Consider the following 21832-nt stretch of genomic DNA (forward strand, 5'->3'; position numbering starts at 1 on the left):
ACCACAGGCCCCACTGCCCTCACCCCAGGCCTCACTACCCTCACCCCAGGCATCACTGCCCTTAACCCAGGCCTCACTGCCCTTACCCCAGGCCTCACTTCCCTTACCCCCATCCTCACAGCCCTTACCCCAGGCCCCACTGACCTTACCCAGGCCCCACCGCCCTTACCCCAGGTCCCACTGCCCTAAACCAGGCCCCACTGCCCTTACCCCAGGCCCCACTTCCCTTACTCCAGGCCCCACTGCCCTTACCCCAGGCCACACTGCCCTTACCCCAGGCTCAGTGCCCTTACCCCAGGCCCCACTGCCCTTACCCCAGGCCCCACTGCCCTTACCCCAGGCCCTACTGCCCTTACCCCAGCCCCCTCTGCCCTTACCCCAGGCTCACTGTCCTTACCCCATGCCCCACTGCCTTTACCCCAGGCTCGCTGCCCTTACCCCAGGCCTCACTGCGCTTACCTCAGGCCCCACTGACCTTACTCCAGGCCCCACTGAGCTTATCCCAAGCCTCAATGCCCTTACCCCAGGCCTCACTTCCCTTACCCCTTTCTCACAACCCTTACCCCAGGCCCCACTGGCCTTACCCCAGGCCCCACTGCCCTCACCCCAGGCCTCACTACCCTCACCCCAGGCATCACTGCCCTTACCCCAGGCCTCACTGCCCTTACCCCAGGCCTCACTTCCCTTACCCCCATCCTCACAGCCCTTACCCCAGGCCCCACTGCCCTTACCCCAGGCCCCACCGCCCTTACCCCAGGTCCCACTGCCCTAAACCAGGCCCCACTGCCCTTACCCCAGGCCCCACTTCCCTTACTCCAGGCCCCACTGGCCTTACCCCAGGCCCCACTGCCCTTACCCCAGGCTCAGTGCCCTTACCCCAGGCCCCACTGCCCTTACCCCAGGCCCCACTGCCCTTACCCCAGGCCCTACTGCCCTTACCCCAGCCCCCTCTGCCCTTACCACAGGCTCACTGCTCTTACCCTATGCCCCACTGCCTTTACCCCAGGCTCGCTGCCCTTACCCCAGGCCTCACTGCCCTTACCTCAGGCCCCACTGCCCTTACCCCAGGCCCCACTGACCTTACTCCAGGCCCCACTGAGCTTATCCCAAGCCTCAATGCCCTTACCCCAGGCCTCACTTCCCTTACCCCCTTACTCACAACCCTTACCCCAGGCCTCACTGCCCTTACCCCCATCCTCACAGCCCTTACCCCAGGCCCCACTGACCTTACCCCAGGCCCCACCGCCCTTACCCCAGGTCCCACTGCCCTTACTCAAGGCCCCACTGCCCTTACCCCAGGCCCCACTGCCCTTACCCCAGGCTCAGTGCCCTTACCCCAGGCCCCACTGCCCTTACCCCAGGCCCCACTGCCCTTACCCCAGGCCCTACTGCCCTTACCCCAGCCCCCTCTGCCCTTACACCAGGCTCACTGCCCTTACCCCATGCCCCACTGCCTTTACCCCAGGCTCGCTGCCCTTACCCCAGGCCTCACTGCCCTTACCTCAGTCCCCACTGCCCTTACCCCAAGCCCCACTGACCTTACTCCAGGCCCCACTGAGCTTATCCCAGGCCCCACTGCACTTACACCAGGCCCCACTGCCCTTACCCCAGGGCCCACTGCCCTTACCCCAGGCCCCACTGCCCTTACCCCAGGCCCCACTGCCCTCACCCCAGGCCTCACTACCCGCACCCCAGGCATCACTGCCCTTACCCCCGCCCTCACAGCCCTTACCCCAGCTCCCACTGACCTTACCCCAGGCCCCACTGCCCTTACCCCAGGCCCCACTTCCCTTATCTCAGGCCCCACTTCCCTTACCCCAGGCCCCACTGCCCTCACCCCAGGCCCCACTGCCCTTACCCCAGGTCCCACTGCCCATACCCCAGGCCCCACTTCCCTTACCCCAGGCCCCACTGCCCTTACCCCAGGTCCCACTGCCCATACCCCAGGCCCTACTGCCCTTACCCCAGGCCCCACTGCCCTTACCCCAGGCTCACTGCCCTTAGCCCAGGTCCCACTGCCCATACCCCAGGCCCCACTGCCCTTACCCCAGGCCCCACTGCCCTTACCCCAGGCCCCACTGCCCTTAACACAGGTCTCACTGACCTTACCCCAGTCTCGCTGCCCTTACCCCAGGCTCGTGCCCTTACCCCAGGCCCCACTGCCCTTACCCCAGGCCTCACTGCCCTTACCGCAGGCCCCACTGCCCTTACCTCAGGCCCCACTGCCCTTACCCCAGGCCCAACTGCCCTTACCCCAGGACCCTTTGCACTTACCCCAGGCCCCACTGCCCTTACTCCAGGCTCACTGCCCTTACCCCAGGCCTCACTGCCCTTACCCCAGGCCTCACTGCCCTTACCCCAGGCCTCACTGTCCTTACCCCTGGCCTCACTGCCCTTACGCCAGGCCTCACTACCCTTACCCCAGTGTCACTGCCCTTACTCCAGGCTCACTGCCCTTACCTCAGGCTCCACTGCCCTTACCCCAGGCCTCACTCCCCTTACCCCAGGCCTCAGTGCCCTTACCCCAGGCCACACTGCCCTTACCCCAGGCTCACTGCCCTTACCCCAGGCTCACTGCCCTTACCCCAGGCTCACTGCCCTTACACCAGGCCCCACTGCCCTTACCCCAGGCCCCACTGCCCTCACCACTGGCCTCACTACCCTCACCCCAGGCCTCGCTGCCCTTACCCCAGGCCCCACTGCGCTTACCCCAGGCCTCACTGTGCTTACCCCAGGCCTCATTGACCTCACCCCAGGCCTCACTGCCCTTACCCCAGGCCCCACTGCCCTTACCCCAGGCCCCACTGCCCTTACCCCAGGCCCCACTACCTTCACCCCAGTCCTCACTGCCCTTATCCCAGGCCTTACTGCCCTTACCCCAGGCCCCACTTACCTTACCCCAGGCCCCACTGACCTGACCCCAGGCCCTACTGACCTTACCTCAGGCCCTACTGCCCTTACCCCAGGCCCCACTGCGCTTACCCCAGGCCTCACTGCGCTTACCCCAGGCCTCATTGACCTCACCCCAGGCCTCACTGCCCTTACCCCACGCCTCACTGCCCTTACCCCATGCCCCACTGACCTTACCCCAGGTACCACTGACCTTACCCAGGGCCAACTGACCTTAACCCAGGCCCCACTGACCATACCTCGGGCTTTGCTGCCAATACCACAGGCTTCCTGCCTTGAGCAATTTTCAGTTTAAAAGGAAATGACTTACACACATGTCGCGATTGCACATTACAAAACTCCCAACAGTTTGCAGTTGATTTGAATGAATCCCATTAGAACGAAAGAACTTTAAATAGGCTTCACTTTCTCTCTGTCTCTCAGAGGTCCTTTCAATGTCCCCAGCTCAGGCTGGTGTGACACACACAAACGCACACACAGCTCAGGCTGGTGTGACACACACAAACGCACACACAGCTCAGGCTGGTGTGACACACACAAACGCACACACAGCTCAGGCTGGTGTGACACACACACACGCACACACAGCTCAGGCTGGTGTGACACACACAAACGCACACACAGCTCAGGCTGGTGTGACACACACACACGCACACACAGCTCAGGCTGGTGTGACACACACACACGCACACACAGCTCAGGCTGGTGTAACTCACACACGCACGCACACACAGCTCAGGCTGGTGTGACACACACACACACACACAGCTCAGGCTGGTGTGACACACACACACGCACACACAGCTCAGGCTCGTGTGACACACACACACGCACACACAGCTCAGGCTGGTGTGACACACACACACACACACAGCTCAGGCTGGTGTGACACACACGCACGCACACACAGCTCAGGCTGGTGTGACACACACACACGCACACACAGCTCAGGCTGGTGTGACACACACACACGCACACACAGCTCAGGCTGGTGTGACACACACACACGCACACACAGCTCAGGCTGGTGTGACACACACACACGCACACACAGCTCAGGCTGGTGTAACTCACACACGCACGCACACACAGCTCAGGCTGGTGTGACACACACACGCACACACAGCTCAGGCTGGTGTGACACACACACGCACACACAGCTCAGGCTGGTGTGACACACACACACGCACACACAGCTCAGGCTGGTGTAACTCACACACGCACACACAGCTCAGGCTGGTGTAACTCACACACGCACGCACACACAACAACAACAACAACAAGATTCCATTTATAGAGCGCCTTTCACGCCGAGAGGGGAGCTGAAGGCTCGGTCAAAGAGAAAGGTCTTGAGACCGGCCTTGAAGGAGGAAAGGGAGGAAGCGGCGAAGGCACTGGGGATGGAGTTCCAGAGCCTCGGGGCTGAGAGGCTGATGGCCACCGATGGTCGGGCGGTTGGGGCGGGGGATGTGGAGCAGACCGGAGCCAGAGCAACAGAGGGTACGGGCACGTAGGTAGGGGGATAGTAGGTCAGAAAGGTGTAAGGGCAGAGTGATGTGGGCGCGAGGTTCCTGACGGCTTTGAGAGGTGGAGAGTGCGGAGCTGATGCTGTCAGCGCCTGAGGTGCGGAGGCGCTGACGTGAGCCAATGTGGAGGGCCTCAGTTTTGCGCACGTTGAGCTGAAGAAAGTTGTCTCTCGTCCAGGACTCGATGTCGGACAGACAGCTGTCAGGACATCGGGGGTCGTGAAGTTGAGGGTAGAGGAGGAAAGATAGAGTTGGGTGTCATCCGCGTACATGTGGGAGTGAACCCCATGTCTGCGGATGATGTCACCACAGGGGGAGCATATAGAGGGTGAAGAGGAGGGGACCGAGGACAGAGCTGGTGTGACACTGCACAATGTCAGGTGACAATCAACTATGTAAAGTACTTTGAGGCATCTTTCTGAAGTGAAATCAAACACAAAATGAATTATTATCATATATTGTTGCTTCGCTTATGCGCCCGCCAGCCGCTGCCACACATTTCTACATTTTTAAGACCTTAAAATGTTCGTTTTTGCTGAATCTGAAAAAGAATCAAATTGAATCCTGGCTGTCAGTGAGGGGAGGGAAGGTACCTGTGTGCCAATGGGGAAGTGTCAGTGAGGGGCAGGGAACGTACCTGTGTGCCAATGGGGAGGTGTCAGTGAGGGGCAGGGGAAGGTACCTGTGTGCCAATGGGGAGCGATGTTGCAGGTAAAGCAGGGTCCAGGCAGTGCATCTGTTCCTGCTCCATGTGACGGTACAGTTGCTGGAGTTGGGGAGGTTGGACACTCTGTAACTCAGTGAACTGATTGTCTGGGAAGTTTCCGAAGTCTCCATGGATGTGGCTATTGGTGTAGTCCCAGTAATGATCTGGTGGGAATCAAATCAGGCCCCAGTCACCACAATATACAGTAAATCACTCCAGCCCCTGGCATAGCAGCAACACACTGACAGACTGACAGACTGACTGACTGACTGACTGACTGACTGACTGACCGGCACACACTGACTGACTGGCACACACTGGCTGTCTGTCTGACTGACTGGCACACACTGTCTGTCTGTCTGTCTGTCTGTCTGTCTGTCTGTCTGTCTGTCTGTCTGGCTGGCTGGCTGGCTGGCTGGCTGGCACACACTGGCTGGCTGACTGGCTGGCACACACTGGCTGGCTGGCTGGCTGGCACACACTGGCTGGCTGACTGACTGGCACACACTGTCTGTCTGTCTGTCTGTCTGTCTGTCTGTCTGTCTGTCTGGCTGGCTGGCTGGCTGGCTGGCACACACTGGCTGGCTGACTGACTGGCACACACTGGCTGGCTGACTGACTGGCACACACTGTCTGTCTGTCTGTCTGTCTGTCTGTCTGTCTGTCTGTCTGTCTGTCTGTCTGTCTGTCTGTCTGGCTGGCTGGCTGGCTGGCACACACTGGCTGGCTGACTGACTGGCACACACTGGCTGGCTGACTGACTGGCACACACTGTCTGTCTGTCTGTCTGTCTGTCTGTCTGGCTGGCTGGCTGGCTGGCACACACTGGCTGGCTGACTGACTGGCACACACTGGCTGGCTGACTGACTGGCACACACTGTCTGTCTGTCTGTCTGTCTGTCTGTCTGTCTGGCTGGCTGGCTGGCTGACACACACTGTCTGTCTGTCTGTCTGTTTGTCTGGCTGGCTGGCACACACTGGCTGTCTGTCTGACTGATTGGTACACACTGGCTGGCTGGCTGGCTGACTGACTGGCACACACTGGCTGGCTGTCTGTCTGTCTGACTGACTGACTGGCTGTCTGTCTGGCTGTCTGGCTATCTGTCTGTCTGTCTGGCTATCTGTCTGTCTGTCTGGCTGTCTGTCTGTCTGTCTGGCTATCTGTCTGTCTGTCTGGCTGTCTGGCTGGCTGTCTGGCTGGCACACACTGGCTTGACAATTTGGTTCATCTCAATTTTCACATTTGCTGATCAGTTTAAGGTTTAGTTTTCACATCTTCAACAATGTTTTTCTGGTGATGATCTGTCCTCCCTGCTATCCCCGTTACCTGTGCAATGCCCTCCAAAACATCCATTCCCTTGCTAAACAAAACCTCCACAACCATTAATAAAATTCTCTCTCAACCACTCATCTCATTCTGGGTCTCACTGAAACCAGGCTCACCCCCGGCAGACCCTTCATTCTCACCAAGCCCACTTTTCCAGGAAACACATTCCCTCACAGCCCAGTGATGCACAATTCATTTCCAAATCTCCTCTTGGTCTGAGCACTTACTGCTTTGCACAACTCACTGTCTACCATCCCTCAAGATCTTCACTGTCTACCAATCTCACAAAGCCATTACCTTTCTCACTGAAATTTCTCTCCTATCCTCCCTCAGTTTCTTCTCCAGTTTACTTCAAACTGTCTCATCTCTTTCTACTCTGGATCACCCTAGAGAGAAAAGTAAACCCAGAGTTTCTCTTCTCCTCCAATAACCAACTCCTCCATCACTTTTCTTTGGGCCTCAATAGGAACTCTACACTGGAATCCCTTGACTCGCCCTCTCCATTTTCAGCTCAACTTCGGATGGGAATTGATCAGGTCATTCTGGTATCCAAAATGGCCAAAATCCATTCAGCTACATCCACTCCTCTCCCTCATCTCTTCCCTTCTCCCTGCACACACTCTCCCCATCTTTCATACTTTGACCCTCCTCCCTCATATCTTGCATGAAACCCATCACATGCTCCTTTGACCCCAATCACAAATAGCTCCTGTCTACCGATCCCCTCTTCTCTACCCCCACTATCCCTCCTTGTTGCTAGCTGACATCATTAACCTCTCCCCTTCCTCTGGCATGGTACCCCACCTGTCATTCCTGCAGTTATTATTACACCCCACCTTTCTCAAAAGATCTACACTGGACCATTCCAACTTCAACTGTTACCACCCATCTTCAACCTGCTCTTCCTCTCCAAGGGAATCAAATGTCTCCCAGCTCTCTTTGTCCATCTTGAGCAACTCCAATCTGCTTTCTGCTATTCTGCTATTTCTGCTATTCCCACATCACTTAACCCTGGTCACAGTTACAAATATCCTCTCTGTTTGCAACCAGGGCTTTCTGTGCTTCCTTGATCTCTCCACCATTTTTGATATTGTTGAGTGCTCTATCCTCTCAGTTGCCTGCTTTCCCTGGTACCTCTCCACAATTCTGTGTTTTCTTGGTTTCGCTGTTATCTCTCCCAGGATCACCACCTAAAGGCATGTCTCTGATAAACACTTCGTCCTGTTGCTATCCGGTCACGTGCAGCATTCCTCATGTTTCTATCCTCATTCCTCTCCTTTTCCTCATCTACATGCTTCTCTTTGAAGAACTCAACCACAGACATGGGGTCCATTTCCACATGTTCACGAACAACACTCAACTCTACCTTTTCTGCCTTCATCCTCGACTCCAGGACACCGGCTGTCAGATATCACGTACTAGGTGAGTGTACGTCTTGATTTTTCAGTTTCAACAAAGCCAAGGTTATCCAGCTCAGCTGTCAGCGCCTGCTCAGGCCATACCAATCTTCCCAATAGCTCACTCCAAATAACAGTCTGTGTGGAATCTCATGGTTTTGTTTGAAATTTAAACCTTTCATTCGGGCACTGACCAAGACCGCTCTCCACACCCCCCCACCCATCCACCCACTCAACAACACTGCCTTCTTTGCTGTTACCTCACCCTGAGTGCCTGAAACCCTCATCATGCTTTTGTCATCTTGAGACTCGATGTACCTCGATGTAATCTCCTGCATCCTTACTCCCCAGGCATTGACTCAACTTTATCATCTCTGTCCTGTTTCATCCTCCACCTCACCATCAGCGGGTGAGCTTTCAGCCACTTTGCTCTCGTCCTCCATTGGAACGCTCTACCTGAATCTTTCTACCTGACCCCTTCCCTCTCAGCTTTCAAATCTGCCTGAAGATGTAACTCTTTGACCAGCTTTTGTTACCTCCCTCTAATCCCCAGCTGCCTCCGAGCTTGAGCTCCAATTCAGTCTTTGTAAGCACTCTGAGACATGAAGGACACTGTATAAATGGAAATTGTTGTGTGTGTGTGAGTGAGTGTGAGCCCTGTCTTGTGGTGTGAGTGAGTGTGAGCCCTGTGGTGTGGTGTGAGTGAGTGTGAGCCCTGTGGTGTGGTATGAGTGAGTGTGAATGTTAATAGTGACCTGGGGACAAGTTGTCAATCATAGTGGCTGGTAACTCACCGCTGTGAATCTCCCCATCGCTGCTCAGATACGAGTAGTATTCATGGGGCTGTCTGCACACCTCAGCCCCATAGGTAACCACATCCTCTTGATACTGCAATTCAAGCACACAGCGACAGCGCTGCGTTAATACCAACTCCAGGTGTGAGGAGGCTGCAGTCAAGCAAAGCAAGGCTACTTACAGGGGCGATCAGGTAACCTTCCATGCTGTGACTTGCAAAGGGTGAGGTACACTGTCGACTGGAAGCTACTTCTTTTATACACTCAAAAACATACTCCTGAGAGGCTGGCAATGGTTCCAGGGCCACGAGCACAAGCTCCTCTGTGCCGCTGAGTGTTGAGTGAGGAAGGGCAAGGGATCGCTCGGGAAAATGTCCTTCACTTGGATTTCCTCAATTGCTCAGCTGGGTTAAAATACTAGTTATTTGAGAAAGAGGAACTTCTGTTCACACAGTCACCAGGCTCCACCTCCTGATTCTACTGACTTGGGGCAGTCACTCGGCCATTGCCAGCTGGAGAAAAACCCGCTGATAAAGGACCTCTCTGTTAGGGCTCCTCCAGGTCTCTACTCTCTGGGGTGGGTTGTGGCAGAGCAGGGCCAAGGCTGAAGAGGCATTTGCAAGCTTTCCTTTCTGAGGTAGAGCTCCTGAGGTCGGTGTAGGGAGGGATTGTTGTGGATCTCCAGGAAAGGAGTAAGTCTAATCCCAGGGTATGGTTGGATTCGGTCAAATGCACAGACATAGCCCACAAAATACAGTCAATCCAGTGGAGTCCTGTAGCTCAGTGGTTAGAGCACTCGCCTCGCAATCAAGAGGACCCAGGTTTGATTCTCATGTGGGGCGACACCTTAGTCAAGTTTCCTTACTCCATGCTTCTGTTTACCAGCAGTAAGTAGGAACGCAGTTGGTAGTCAATTGGCAGATCAATTTCCGGGGGTAATAATCCCTCCAAAAAAAATAAATAATTTGGTCACTCAGTCCATGACTGTTTGTGGGACACTGCTCGTCCACAAATATACAGTCAATTCACTTGCTGTGAATTGCTTTGAGACGTTTCAACGACATATCATTATATCAAATGCAAGGATTTTTATTATTATTAATTCACTTTATAATGTATCCTGTGAAGTCGATCTTAATGGCGGGATAAGGCGCTATAACAAATGCAAGGATTATATTAATATAAATAACCCTGTACGTGGAACTGAAAGTCAGGCATACTTTTGGTTTGAGTCTCTTAGAACATCTCTCTCACTTTGCATTTCACAAAGCTCTGAATAAGTATAAGGAAGGACACAGGCTACACTTTCCTCCACAAACTACTATCTGCTACTCCCATTTACAGTGTTTCACGTACTGCTGATTTATAAAACGATAATATAACATTGAATAGAGAATGCTAATCCTTATTGGTGGCAATGTTTACCCTTCACACATTCATTGTGCATTACCTATCTCCTTGACTACCATCTGTACAACTACAACAACTTGTATTTATAAAGTGCCCTTCAGCCAGGATCTCCAAGATGTTATCCTGTGTGAAGGAGGTGCGGAGATCCTTTGTTTCTGGGGAAGTTTATGTGATGAAGTACTTAAGAATGGTTACAAACCTCCCTGTTGTTTGCAGTGAGGTATGTACAGTATTAGATCTAATGGTACAGGAATGAATTGCTCCCGACTTTACTGTTTGGGCCTTGCTGTCCCCATGACTCAGGCTGATTTGTTTCTGAGGTGTCAGCTACCATTTCTGAACACAAATTCCGATAAAGACTAAAAAGAGGAAGTTGAATCAAAAAGTGTAAGGGCCGGGAAGGTACAGCTCAGCCTGTCCTGGTTTAGTGTAATACAACACAACACAACACAACACAACACAACAGAATACAACACAACACAACAGAATACAATACAACACAATAGAACAGAACACAATACAACACAATACAACACGACACAATACCAATACAGCACAACACAACACGACACAATACAACATAACACAACACACTACAACATGACACAATACAACATAACATAACACAACACAATACAATGCAATACAACATAATGCAATACAACACAACACAATACAACACAATACAACACAACACAATACAATGCAATACAATACAAAATTACATTTGTAAAGTGCCTTTCATGTAGGGGGAATGTCCCAAGGGTCTTGAGGCGTGCCCTGAAGGAGACAAGGGAGGGAACGAAGCAAAGGGAGTGCGGGATGGAGTTCCAGAAGGTGGCAGCAGAGAGGCTGAAGGCCCAACCACCAATGGTGGGATGGGTTGGGCAGGAGACATGGGGCATGCCGGTGCCTGCTGAGATGGGTTGATAGGATGTCAGCAGGTCAGAGAGGTAGGAGGAGGCAAGGCCATGGAGGGTCTTGAAGGTGAGAATGCAAATTTTGAACTTGACCTTCTGAGGGATGGTGAGCCAGTGTAGCTGGGAGAGGGGGGTGATGGGGTCATGGAGCCTGGTGTAAGTGCATGAAGTTCCCTGTCCTCACGCCTGTCACACATCCCCTTCCTCCTCATCTTCCAGGATCATCTCAGCCTGCCGGGCAGCCCTGGTGCCTCCTGACTTTCGTCAGTGCAGCAGCAGGGAGGAGACAACACAAACAGGACATCATTCATGTGTTGCTCAATGTAGTCACAGCATAAACAAGTGCAGAGCTCTGACAGGGCTTCATAATCACACACCGTAATCCTTACAGCAGCTCAGAGAACAAACAGCCAATTTCACTAACCTGTCACACAACAAGGGAGAGGCTATCAGCCTGGCCTGTGTACAGTGTATCAGCCTGGCCTGTGTACAGTGTATCAGCCTGGCCTGCGTACAGTGTATCAGCCTGGCCTGCGTACAGTGTATCAGCCTGGCCTGCGTACGGTGTATCAGCCTGGCCTGTGTACAGTGTATCAGCCTGGCCTGTGTACAGTGTATCAGCCTGGCCTGGGTACAGTATATCAGCCTGGCCTGTGTACTGTGTATCAGCCTGGCCTGTGTACGGTGTATCAGCCTGGCCTGTGCACAGTGTATCAGCCTGGCCTGTGTACAGTGTATCAGCCTGGCCTGTGTACGGTATATCAGCCTGGGCTGTGTACAGTGTATCAGCCTGGCCTGTGTACAGTGTATCAGCCTGGCCTGTGTACAGTGTATCAGCCTGGCCTGGGTACAGTATATCAGCCTGGCCTGTGTACAGTGTATCAGCCTGGCCTGTGTACAGTGTATCAGCCTGGCCTGTGTACAGTGTATCAGCCTGGCCTGGGTACAGTATATCAGCCTGGCCTGTGTACTGTGTATCAGCCTGGCCTGTGTACGGTGTATCAGCCTGGCCTGTGCACAGTGTATCAGCCTGGCCTGTGTACAGTGTATCAGCCTGGCCTGTGTACAGTGTATCAGCCTGGCCTGTGCACAGTGTATCAGCCTGGCCTGTGTACGGTATATCAGCCTGGCCTGTGTACAGTGTATCAGCTGGCCTGTGTACAGTATATCAGCCTGGCCTGTGTACAGTATAACAGCCTGGCCTGTGTACAGTGTATCAGTCTGTGTTGTGTACAGCGTATCAGTCTGGGCTGCATACAGTGTATCAGTCTGGGCTGCATACAGTGTATCAGCCTGGCCTGTGTACTGTGTATCAGCCTGGCCTGTGTACAGCGTGTCAGCCTGGCCTGTGTACAGTGTATCAGCCTGGGCTGTGTACAGTGTATCAGTCTGGGCTGTGTAAAGTGTATCAGCCTGGCCTGTGTACAGTGTGTCAGCTTGGCCTATGTACAGTGTATCAGCCTGGGCTGTGTACAGTATATCAGTCTGGGCTGTGTACAGTGCATTAGTCTGGGCTGTGTACAGTATATCAGCCTGGGCTGTGTACAGTGCATCAGTCTGGGCTGTGTACAGTGTGTCAGCCTGGGCTGTGTACAGTGTAACAGTCTGGGCTGTGTACAGTGTATCAGCCTGGGCTGTGTACCGTGTATCAGTCTAGGCTGTGTACAGTGTGTCAGCCTGGGCTGTGTACAGTGTAACAGTCTGGGCTGTGTACAGTGTAACAGTCTGGGCTGTGTACAGTGTAACAGTCTGGGCTGTGTACAGTGTAACAGTCAGGGCTGTGTACAGTGTAACAGTCAGGGCTGTGTACAGTGTAACAGTCTAGGCTGTGTACAGTGTAACAGTCAGGGCTGTGTACAGTGTAACAGTCTGGGCTGTGTACAGTGTAACAGTCTGGGCTGTGTACAGTGTAACAGTCTGGGCTGTGTACAGTGTAACAGTCTAGGCTGTGTACAGTGTAACAGTCAGGGCTGTGTACAGTGTAACAGTCAGGGCTGTGTACAGTGTAACAGTCAGGGCTGTGTACAGTGTATCAGTCTGGGATGTGTATAGTGTATCAGTCTGCGATGTGTACAGTGTAACAGTGTAGTGTATTAGCCTGGACTGTGGACAGTGTATTAGCCTGGGCTGTGTAGTGTATTAGCCTGGGCTGTGTACAATGTATTATTCTGGGCTGTGTGGTGTATTAGCCTGGGCTGTGGACAGTGTATTAGCATGGGCTGTGTAGCGTATTAGCCTGGGCTGTGTAGTATATTAGCCTGGGCTGTGTACAGTGTGAGAGCTGAAGTGTGTACAATGGAAGGTTTGACCTGCAGATATTTTCCATTTCTAATATTTTGTATAGAATGTGATTCTGTTGGTGTTTGAGTGTGTGACGAGGCTCTGAGACACCCCATTTCCCTGGTGTGGCTGCTGGGAAGCACAGGGCTCGGCTCACTGAAAAGGTGTGTCTCTTCAACTTTGTCCCAGCACAAGACTCTGTTTCTGATACGAGCTGTTGTCATGGTGGCTTTGCTGGAAGCTGGATTCTCCGAAATACAAAAGCATTTAGTTCCTCTCTACCTTAACCACCATCCCCAGAGCTACACCATGTTCCTCTGGCTTGGCTTACACACGCCTCCGCACAAGCTCATCAATTTAACTCTTTCTAATCTAGCCAGGAGTTCCTCAGGCCTATCAAAGGGGAAGCAGCTAATTTTGTTTGTGATCTCTTCTCCCAGCAAGATGGTGGGCAGTTCACAGTGGTTAAAGCTAAGAGTCATGATGTCAACAGTTACTGTGAACACGAGACTTCCTTGTCTGACCCAAACATTTGATGTCTATGACCATTCTTGTTATATCTTATATATCAAACTGACTGAAAGAAAGCTTTGCAATAACAAAGACATTGCTTTTGCCTTTGGAAGTATTTTTTTCCCACACCTCTTGTCTTTGGAATGCAATTGGGAATATGTTCCAACAAAATGGCTGTGTTGGCAACATTTTCTGTTTTGAATCAGTAATCGGTTAAAGCACCACAATTACCTCTAATGTCCCACTCCGGGCTGCCACTCCGGGCGGCCACTCCAGGGGTTCTTCCTGCCTCAGTCTGTCCTGGGACTCTCAATAACAACAACAACTTGCATTTACATTGTGTCCCTCACGCAGGGCAGTGTCTCAGAATGTTTAACAGGGGTAGAGTCTCTTCTATTCTTTCTACAGAAAAATGACCTGGATTTATAGTGCAAACCAGATCAATTTGTAGGTGACATGGAGTTAAACAAACCTGTAGGGGCTGCCAATCTTTTACAGAGAGACCCTGATAGAGTTGGCTGATGACTGGCATATGAAGTTCAATGCAGATAAATGCAATGTAATGCACATGAGAATTAAAAACAGGAGACGGCGTACACCATCAATGGCATAGAACGTGCTAAAGCGGAAGCTGAATGAAACCAAATGGGTGAAAGTTGACCCAAACCTCACCATGTCAAAATAGTGTGAACCAGCAAAACTGGGTATATTACCATATCAGTTCAGGACTGCGTAAATACACACTGGGTATATACACACAGGGTAAATACACACTGGGTATATACACACTGGGTAAATACACACTGGGTAAATACACACTGGCAGCTAAACACTGGGTAGTTAAACACTGGGTACCTACACACCGGGTACCGATATTGGGTACTAACACACTGGGTACCTACACACTCAGTACCTATACATGGGGACCTACACACTAGGGACCTGTACACTGGAGACCTACACACTGGGGACCTACACACTGGGGACCTACACACAGGGCACCTACACACAGGGCACCTACACACAGGGCACCTACACACAGGGCACCTACACACTCGGTAGCTACACATTTTGTACATACACACTGGGCACCGACACACTGGGTACTTAAAACTGGTTACCTACAACTGGGAAACTACACACTGGATACTTACGACAAATTGGGTACCTAAACACAGGATACATACACACTGGATACATACACACTGAGTACATACACACTGGGTACATACACACTGGGAAACTACACACCGGATACTTACGACAAATTGGGTACCTAAACACTGGGTACATACACACTGGGTGCCTAAACACTGGATACCTACACATTGGGTACCTAAACACTGGTTACCTACATACTGGGTGCCTACACATTGGGTGCCTACACACTGTGTGCCTACACACTAGGTAATAACACACTGGGTGCCACACACTGGGTTCCTACAAACTGGGTGCCTACACACTGAGTGGCTACATGCTGGGTACCACACATTGGGTGCCCTCACACTGGGTTCATAAACATTGCGTGCCTACACACTGGGTGCTTGCCCACTGGGTGCTTACACATTGGGTGCCTGCACATTGGGTGCCTACGCACTGTGTGCCTGAACACTGGTTACCTACATACTGGATACCTACTCATTGGGTGTCTACACTCTGGGTACCTGCACACTGGGTGCCTACACACTGGGTTCCTACAAACTGGGCACCCACATGCTGAGCACCTACACACTGGGTGCCTACACACTGGGCACCTATACACTGGGCACCTACATACTGGACACCTACACACTGGGCGCCCACACACTAGGAGCCTACACATGCTGGGTGCCTACACACTGGATGCCTACACACTGGATGCCTACATACTGGGTGCCTAAACACTGCATGTCAAAACACTGGGTGCTTACACACTGGGTGCCTACACACTGGGTGCCTACACACTGGGTGCCTACACACTGGGTGCCTACACACTGGGTGCCTACACACTGGGTGCCTACACACTGGGTGCCTACACACTGGGTGCCTACACACTGGGTGCCTACACACTGGATGCCTGCACACTGGATGCCTGCACACTGGATGCCTGCACACTGGATGCCTGTACATGGGTACCTACATACTGGTTACCTGCACACTGGATGCCTGCACACTGGATGCCTGCACACTGGATGCGTGCACACTGCATGCCTGTACATGGGTACCTATATACTGGTTACCTACGTACTGGGTACCTACACACTGGATGCCAACACAATGGGTACCTACACTCTGAGTAATAACACAATGGGTACTTACAAACCGGGTACCTACAAACTGGGAACATACCTGTTGGATGCCTACACACTGGGTGCCTTCACACTGGGCGCCTTCACACTGGGCGCCTTCACACTGGGTGTCTTCACACTGGGTGCCTTCACACTGGGTGCCTTCACACTGGGTGCCTGTACTCCAGGTGCCTACACACTGGGTTCCTACAAACTGGGTGCCTACACATTGGATGCTTAAACACTGGGTGCCTACACACTGGGTGCCTACACACTGGGTGCCTACACACTGGGTGCCTACACACTGGATGGCTAAGCATTGGTTGCCTGCATACTGGATGCCTGCACACTGGATGCCTACACATGGGTACCTACATACTGGTTACGTACGTACTGGGTACCTATACACTGGATGCCAACACACTGAGTACCTGCACTCTAAGTAATAACATACTGGGTACTTACAAACTGGGTACCTACAAACTGGGAACATACCTATTGTGTACCTACCTGTTGGGTGCCTACCCACTGGGTACATAACACTGGGTACCTACATACTGGGTGCCCACACACTTCGTGCCTATACACTGGGTGCCTACACACCGGGTGGTTACTCACTGGGTGCCTACACACTGGGTGCCTACACACTGGGTGCCATCACACTGGCTGCCATCACACTGGGTGCCTACACACTGGGTGCCTACACACTGGGTGCCTACACACTGGGTGCCCACACACTGGGAGTCTACACACTGGGTGCCAACACACTGGGTGCCAACACACTGGGTGCCAACACACTGGGTACTTGTACTCTGGGTACCTGTACTCTGGGTGCCTACACACTGGGATCCTACACATTGCATGCCTACACACTGGGTGCCCACACACTGGGAGCCTACACACTGGGTGCCTACTAACTGGGCACCTACACACTGGGAGCCTACACACTAGATTCCTACAAACTGGGTGCCTACACACTGCGTGCCTACACACTGGGCACCTATACACTGGGCACCTACATGATGGGTACCTAAACACTGGGTGCTTACACAATGGGTGCCTACACACTGTGAGCCTGAACACTGATTACCTACATACTGGGTACGTACTCATTGGGTGTCTACACTTTGGGTACCTGCACATTGGGTGCCTACATGCTGGGTGCCTACACACTAGACACCTACATGTTGGGTGCCTACACACTAGGCTCCTACAAACTGGATACCTGCACACTGGGTGCCTATACACTGGGTACCTATGCACTGGGTGCCTACACACTGGGTGCCTACACTCTTGGTACCTACCCATGTGGTGCCTACACACTGGGTATAACCACACTTGGTTGTAACCAGTGTGCCTACTCACTGGGTACCTACCCATTGGGTACATATACATTGCCTACCTATACACTGGGTGCCTAAGCACTGGGTACCTACATACTGGGTGCCTACATACTGGGTACCTACACACTGGTTACCTACATATTGGTTACCCATACACTGGATGCCTACACATTAGATACCTACACACCAGGTAATAACACACTGGGTGCCATACACTGGGTTCCTACAAACTGGGTGCCTACTCACTGGGTGCCTACTCACTGGGTGCCTACTCACTGGGTGCCTACACACTGGGTGCCTACACACTGGGTGCCTACACACTAGACACCTACATGTTGGGTGCCTACACACTAGGCTCCTACAAACTGGGCACCTACACACTGGGCACCTACATGCTGGGTACCACACACTGCCTGCCGATACACTGCCTGCCTGTACACTGGGTGCCTAAGCACTGGTTACCTACATACTGGATGCCTACACACTGGCTACCTACACACTAGCTACCTACACACTGGGTGCCTACACACTGGGTGCCTACACATTGGGTACCTACACACTGGGTACCTACACACTGGCTACCTACACACTGGGTGCCTACACATTGGGTACCTACACATTGGGTACCTACACACTAGGTAATAACACACTGGGTACCACACACTGGGTTCCTACAAACTGGGTGCCTACACACTGAGTGGCTACATGCTGGGTACCACACATTGGGTGCCCTCACACTGGGTTCATAAACACTGCGTGCCTACACACTGGGTGCTTGCACACTGGGTGCTTGCACACTGGGTGCCTACACACTGTGTGCCTGAACACTGGTTACCTACATACTGGGTACCTACTCATTGGGTGTCTACACTCTAGTTACCTGCACACTGGGTGACTACACACTGGGTAACTACACACTGGGTGCCTACACGCTGGGCGCCTACATGCTGGGCACCCACACGCTGGGCACCCACACGCTGGGCACCCACATGCTGGGCACCCTCATGCTGGGCACCTACACGCTGGGTTCCTACAAACTGGGTGCCTACACACTGGACACCTACACACTGGGCACCTAGATGCTGAGTACCTACACACTGGGTGCCTACACACTGGGTGCCTACACACTGGGTGCCTAAACACTGGGTGCCTAAACACTGGGTGCTTGCACACTTGGTGCTTACACAATGGGTGCCTACACCCCGTGTGCCTGAGAGCTAGTTACCTACATATTGGATACCTACTCATTGGGTGTCTACACTCTGGGTACCTGCACACTGTGTGCCTGCCCACTGGGTAACTACACACTGGGTGCCTACACTCTGTATGCCTACACACTGGGTACCTACGCATTGGGTGTCTACACACTGTGTGCCTACACGTTGGTTGCCTACACATTGGATGCCAACACACTTTGAGCCTACCACATCGTGACCACATCACTTCCACTCTCGCTCGTCTCCACTGGCTCCCCATCCCCCAGAGGATCGAATTCAAGATCCTCATCCTCACCTACAAGGCCATTCATGGCCTCGCTCCCTCCTACCTCTTCAACCTACTATCCCTCTACTTACCTGCCCGTACTCTCCGTTCCTCTGGCTCCGGTCTGCTCCACATCCCCCGCCCCAACCGCCCTACCATCGGTGGCCAGGCCTTCAGCCTCTCAGCCCCGAGGCTCTGGAACTCCATCCCCCAGTGTCTTTGCCTTGCCTCCTCCCTTTCCTCCTTCAAGGCCGGTCTCAAGACCTTTCTCTTCAACCGTGCCTTCACCTCCCCTCTCGACTCTCTAACCACTCCTCGCTCCCTCCCTTCCCTCCCCTCACCCTGACCATTTACCCCCTCCTCAATCCCTCCCATCCCTCCCCTCACCCTGACCATTTCCCCCCTACTCGGGTCCCGACCCAACTGTCCAGCGCCTTGGGACGTCCTCCCGAAGTGAAAGGCACTTTTTCAATGCAATCTTGTTGTTGTTGTTGTTACCTACTCATCTGGTACCTACACACTGGGAATCTACACACTGCCTGCCTACACACTGTGGTACCTAAGCACTGGTTGCCTACATACTGGGTAGCTACACATTGGGTGCCTACACAATGGGTACCTACAAACTGGATACCTACTCACTGGGTATCTACACTCTGGATGCCTACACACTGGGTACCTACTCACTGATTACCTACACTCTGGGTGCCTACATATTGGTTACCTACACATTGGGTACTTACACACTGGATGCCTACACACTGGATACCCACACACTGGGTATCTGCACACTGGGTACCTACATACTAGGTAATAACACACTAGTTACTTACACACAGGGTACCTACAAACTGGGAACGTGCCTTTGGTATACCTACCCATTCGGTGCCTTCACACTTTGTGCCTATAGACTGGGTACCTGTACACTGGTTGCTTACACACCGGGTGCCTACACAACGAGTGGCTACACACTGGGTGCTTACACAATGGGTGGCAACAAACTGGGTGCCTACACAGTGGGTGCCTACACAGTGGGTGCCTACACAGTGGGTGCCTACACAGTGGGTGCCTACACACCGGATGCCTACACACCAGGTGCCTAAACATTGGGTGCCTCCCCACTTGGTACATACACACTGGGTGCCTACCAACTGGATGCCTACCAACTGGATTTCTACCCACTGGGTGCCTACCCACTTGACACATACACACTGGATGCCTGCACACTGGATGCCTGCACACTGGGTGCCTGCACACTGGGTGCCTGCACACTGGGTGCCTGCACACTGGGTGCCTGCACACTGGGTGCCTGCACACTGGGTACCTATTCACTGTGTACCTAAACACTGGGTGCCTACACACTGGTTGCCTACAAACTGGGTGCCTACAAATTGGGTGCCTACACACTAGATGCCTAGCCACTGGGTGCCTACCTAGTTGGTACATACACACTTGGTACATATGCACTTGGTACATGCATCCTGGGTGCCTGTCAAACACTGGGTGCCTACACTCTGGGTGCCTACATTCTCGGTGCCTACACACTGGGTGCCTACACACTGGGTACCTACACACTGGGTACCTACACACTGGGTACCTACACACTGGGTACCTACACTCTGGTAATTACACACTGTGTATGTACAAGCCGGGTAACTACACAGTGGGAACCTACCTGTTGTGTACCTACCCATTAGATGTCTACACACCGGCAACCTACACAATGGGTACCTACACACTGGGTTCCCATGCACTGGGTGCCTACGCACTGGGTGCCAACACACTGTGTGCCTACACACTGGGTACCTACACACTGGGTACCAACCCATGGTGTACAACCCACTGGGTGTTTATCTACTGGGTGCCTACCCACTGGGTGCCCATCCATTGGGTACATACACACTGGGTGCCTTGACTCTGGATGCCTACACACTGTGTGCTTACACACTTGGTGCCTACACATTGGTGCCTTCACAATGGTACATACACATTGGGTACCTACACTCTGGATGCCTCCCCACTGGGTACATACGCACTGTGTGTCTACACACTGGGTGCCTACACACTGGGCACATACACACTGGGTACGTACACATTGGGTACCTACACATTGGGTACCTACACATTGGGTACCAACACATGCAGTACCAACCCATGCAGTACCAACCCACTGGGTGCCTACACATTGGGTGCCTACACACTGGGTGCCTACACACTGGGTGTTTATTCACTGAGTGCCTACCCACTCGGTGTCCATCCACTTGGTGCCTATCTACTGGGTACATACACACTGGGTGCCTAGACTCTGGATGCCTATACACTGTGTGCTTACACACTTGGTGCCTACACATTTTGTGCCTACACATTGGTGCCTTCACAATGGTAAATACACACTGGAGACCTACACACTGGGTGCATAAACATGGGGTACCTAAACACTGGGTACCTGCGCACTGGGTACCTAAAGATTGGGTACCTACACCCTGGGTACATACACACTGGGTACATACACATTGGGTACCTAAACAGTGGGTACGTATACACTGGGTGCGTACATACTGGGGACCTACACACTGGATACCTACACACTGGGTGCCTATGCACTGGGTCCATACACACTGGGTTCCTACGCACTGGGTGCCTACACACTGGGTAACTACACACTGGCTACTCACATTCAGTGTATCTGCTTACTATGTACCTACACACTGGGTGCCTGCACACCGGGTGCCTAAACACTCGTTGCCTACACACTGGGTACCTACACACTGGGTACTTAAACGCTGGATACCTACACACTGGGTAACTACACACTGGGTACCTACACACTGGGTAATTACATACTGGGTGCTTACAAACCGGGTACCTACACACTGGGAACATCCCTAATGTGTACCTAGCTATTGGGTGCCTACCCACTGGGTATATTCCCACTGGGTGCCTACACACTGGCAACC

At 53.0% G+C, this 21832-nt stretch overlaps 1 protein-coding gene across 1 annotated transcript; it reads right to left on the reverse strand.

Moving 5' to 3' along the window:
- Nucleotides 1-5118: 5118 nt before the first annotated feature.
- On the reverse strand, nucleotides 5119-9021 carry LOC103190836 (transcription factor PU.1-like; the record flags this gene model as incomplete). The annotated part of the gene is made up of 3 exons (XM_007911731.1): nucleotides 8843-9021; nucleotides 8661-8754; nucleotides 5119-5306 (listed from the first exon to the last, which is right to left on the reverse strand). Coding segments are annotated over exons 1-3 (306 nt in total), but the record flags the coding sequence as incomplete, so codon positions are not given.
- Between the last annotated feature and the right edge of the window lie 12811 nt (nucleotides 9022-21832).

This window comes from Callorhinchus milii, unplaced genomic scaffold (genome assembly GCF_018977255.1).
Source record: "Callorhinchus milii isolate IMCB2004 unplaced genomic scaffold, IMCB_Cmil_1.0 Scaffold355, whole genome shotgun sequence".
Classification (NCBI taxonomy): domain Eukaryota; kingdom Metazoa; phylum Chordata; class Chondrichthyes; order Chimaeriformes; family Callorhinchidae; genus Callorhinchus; species Callorhinchus milii.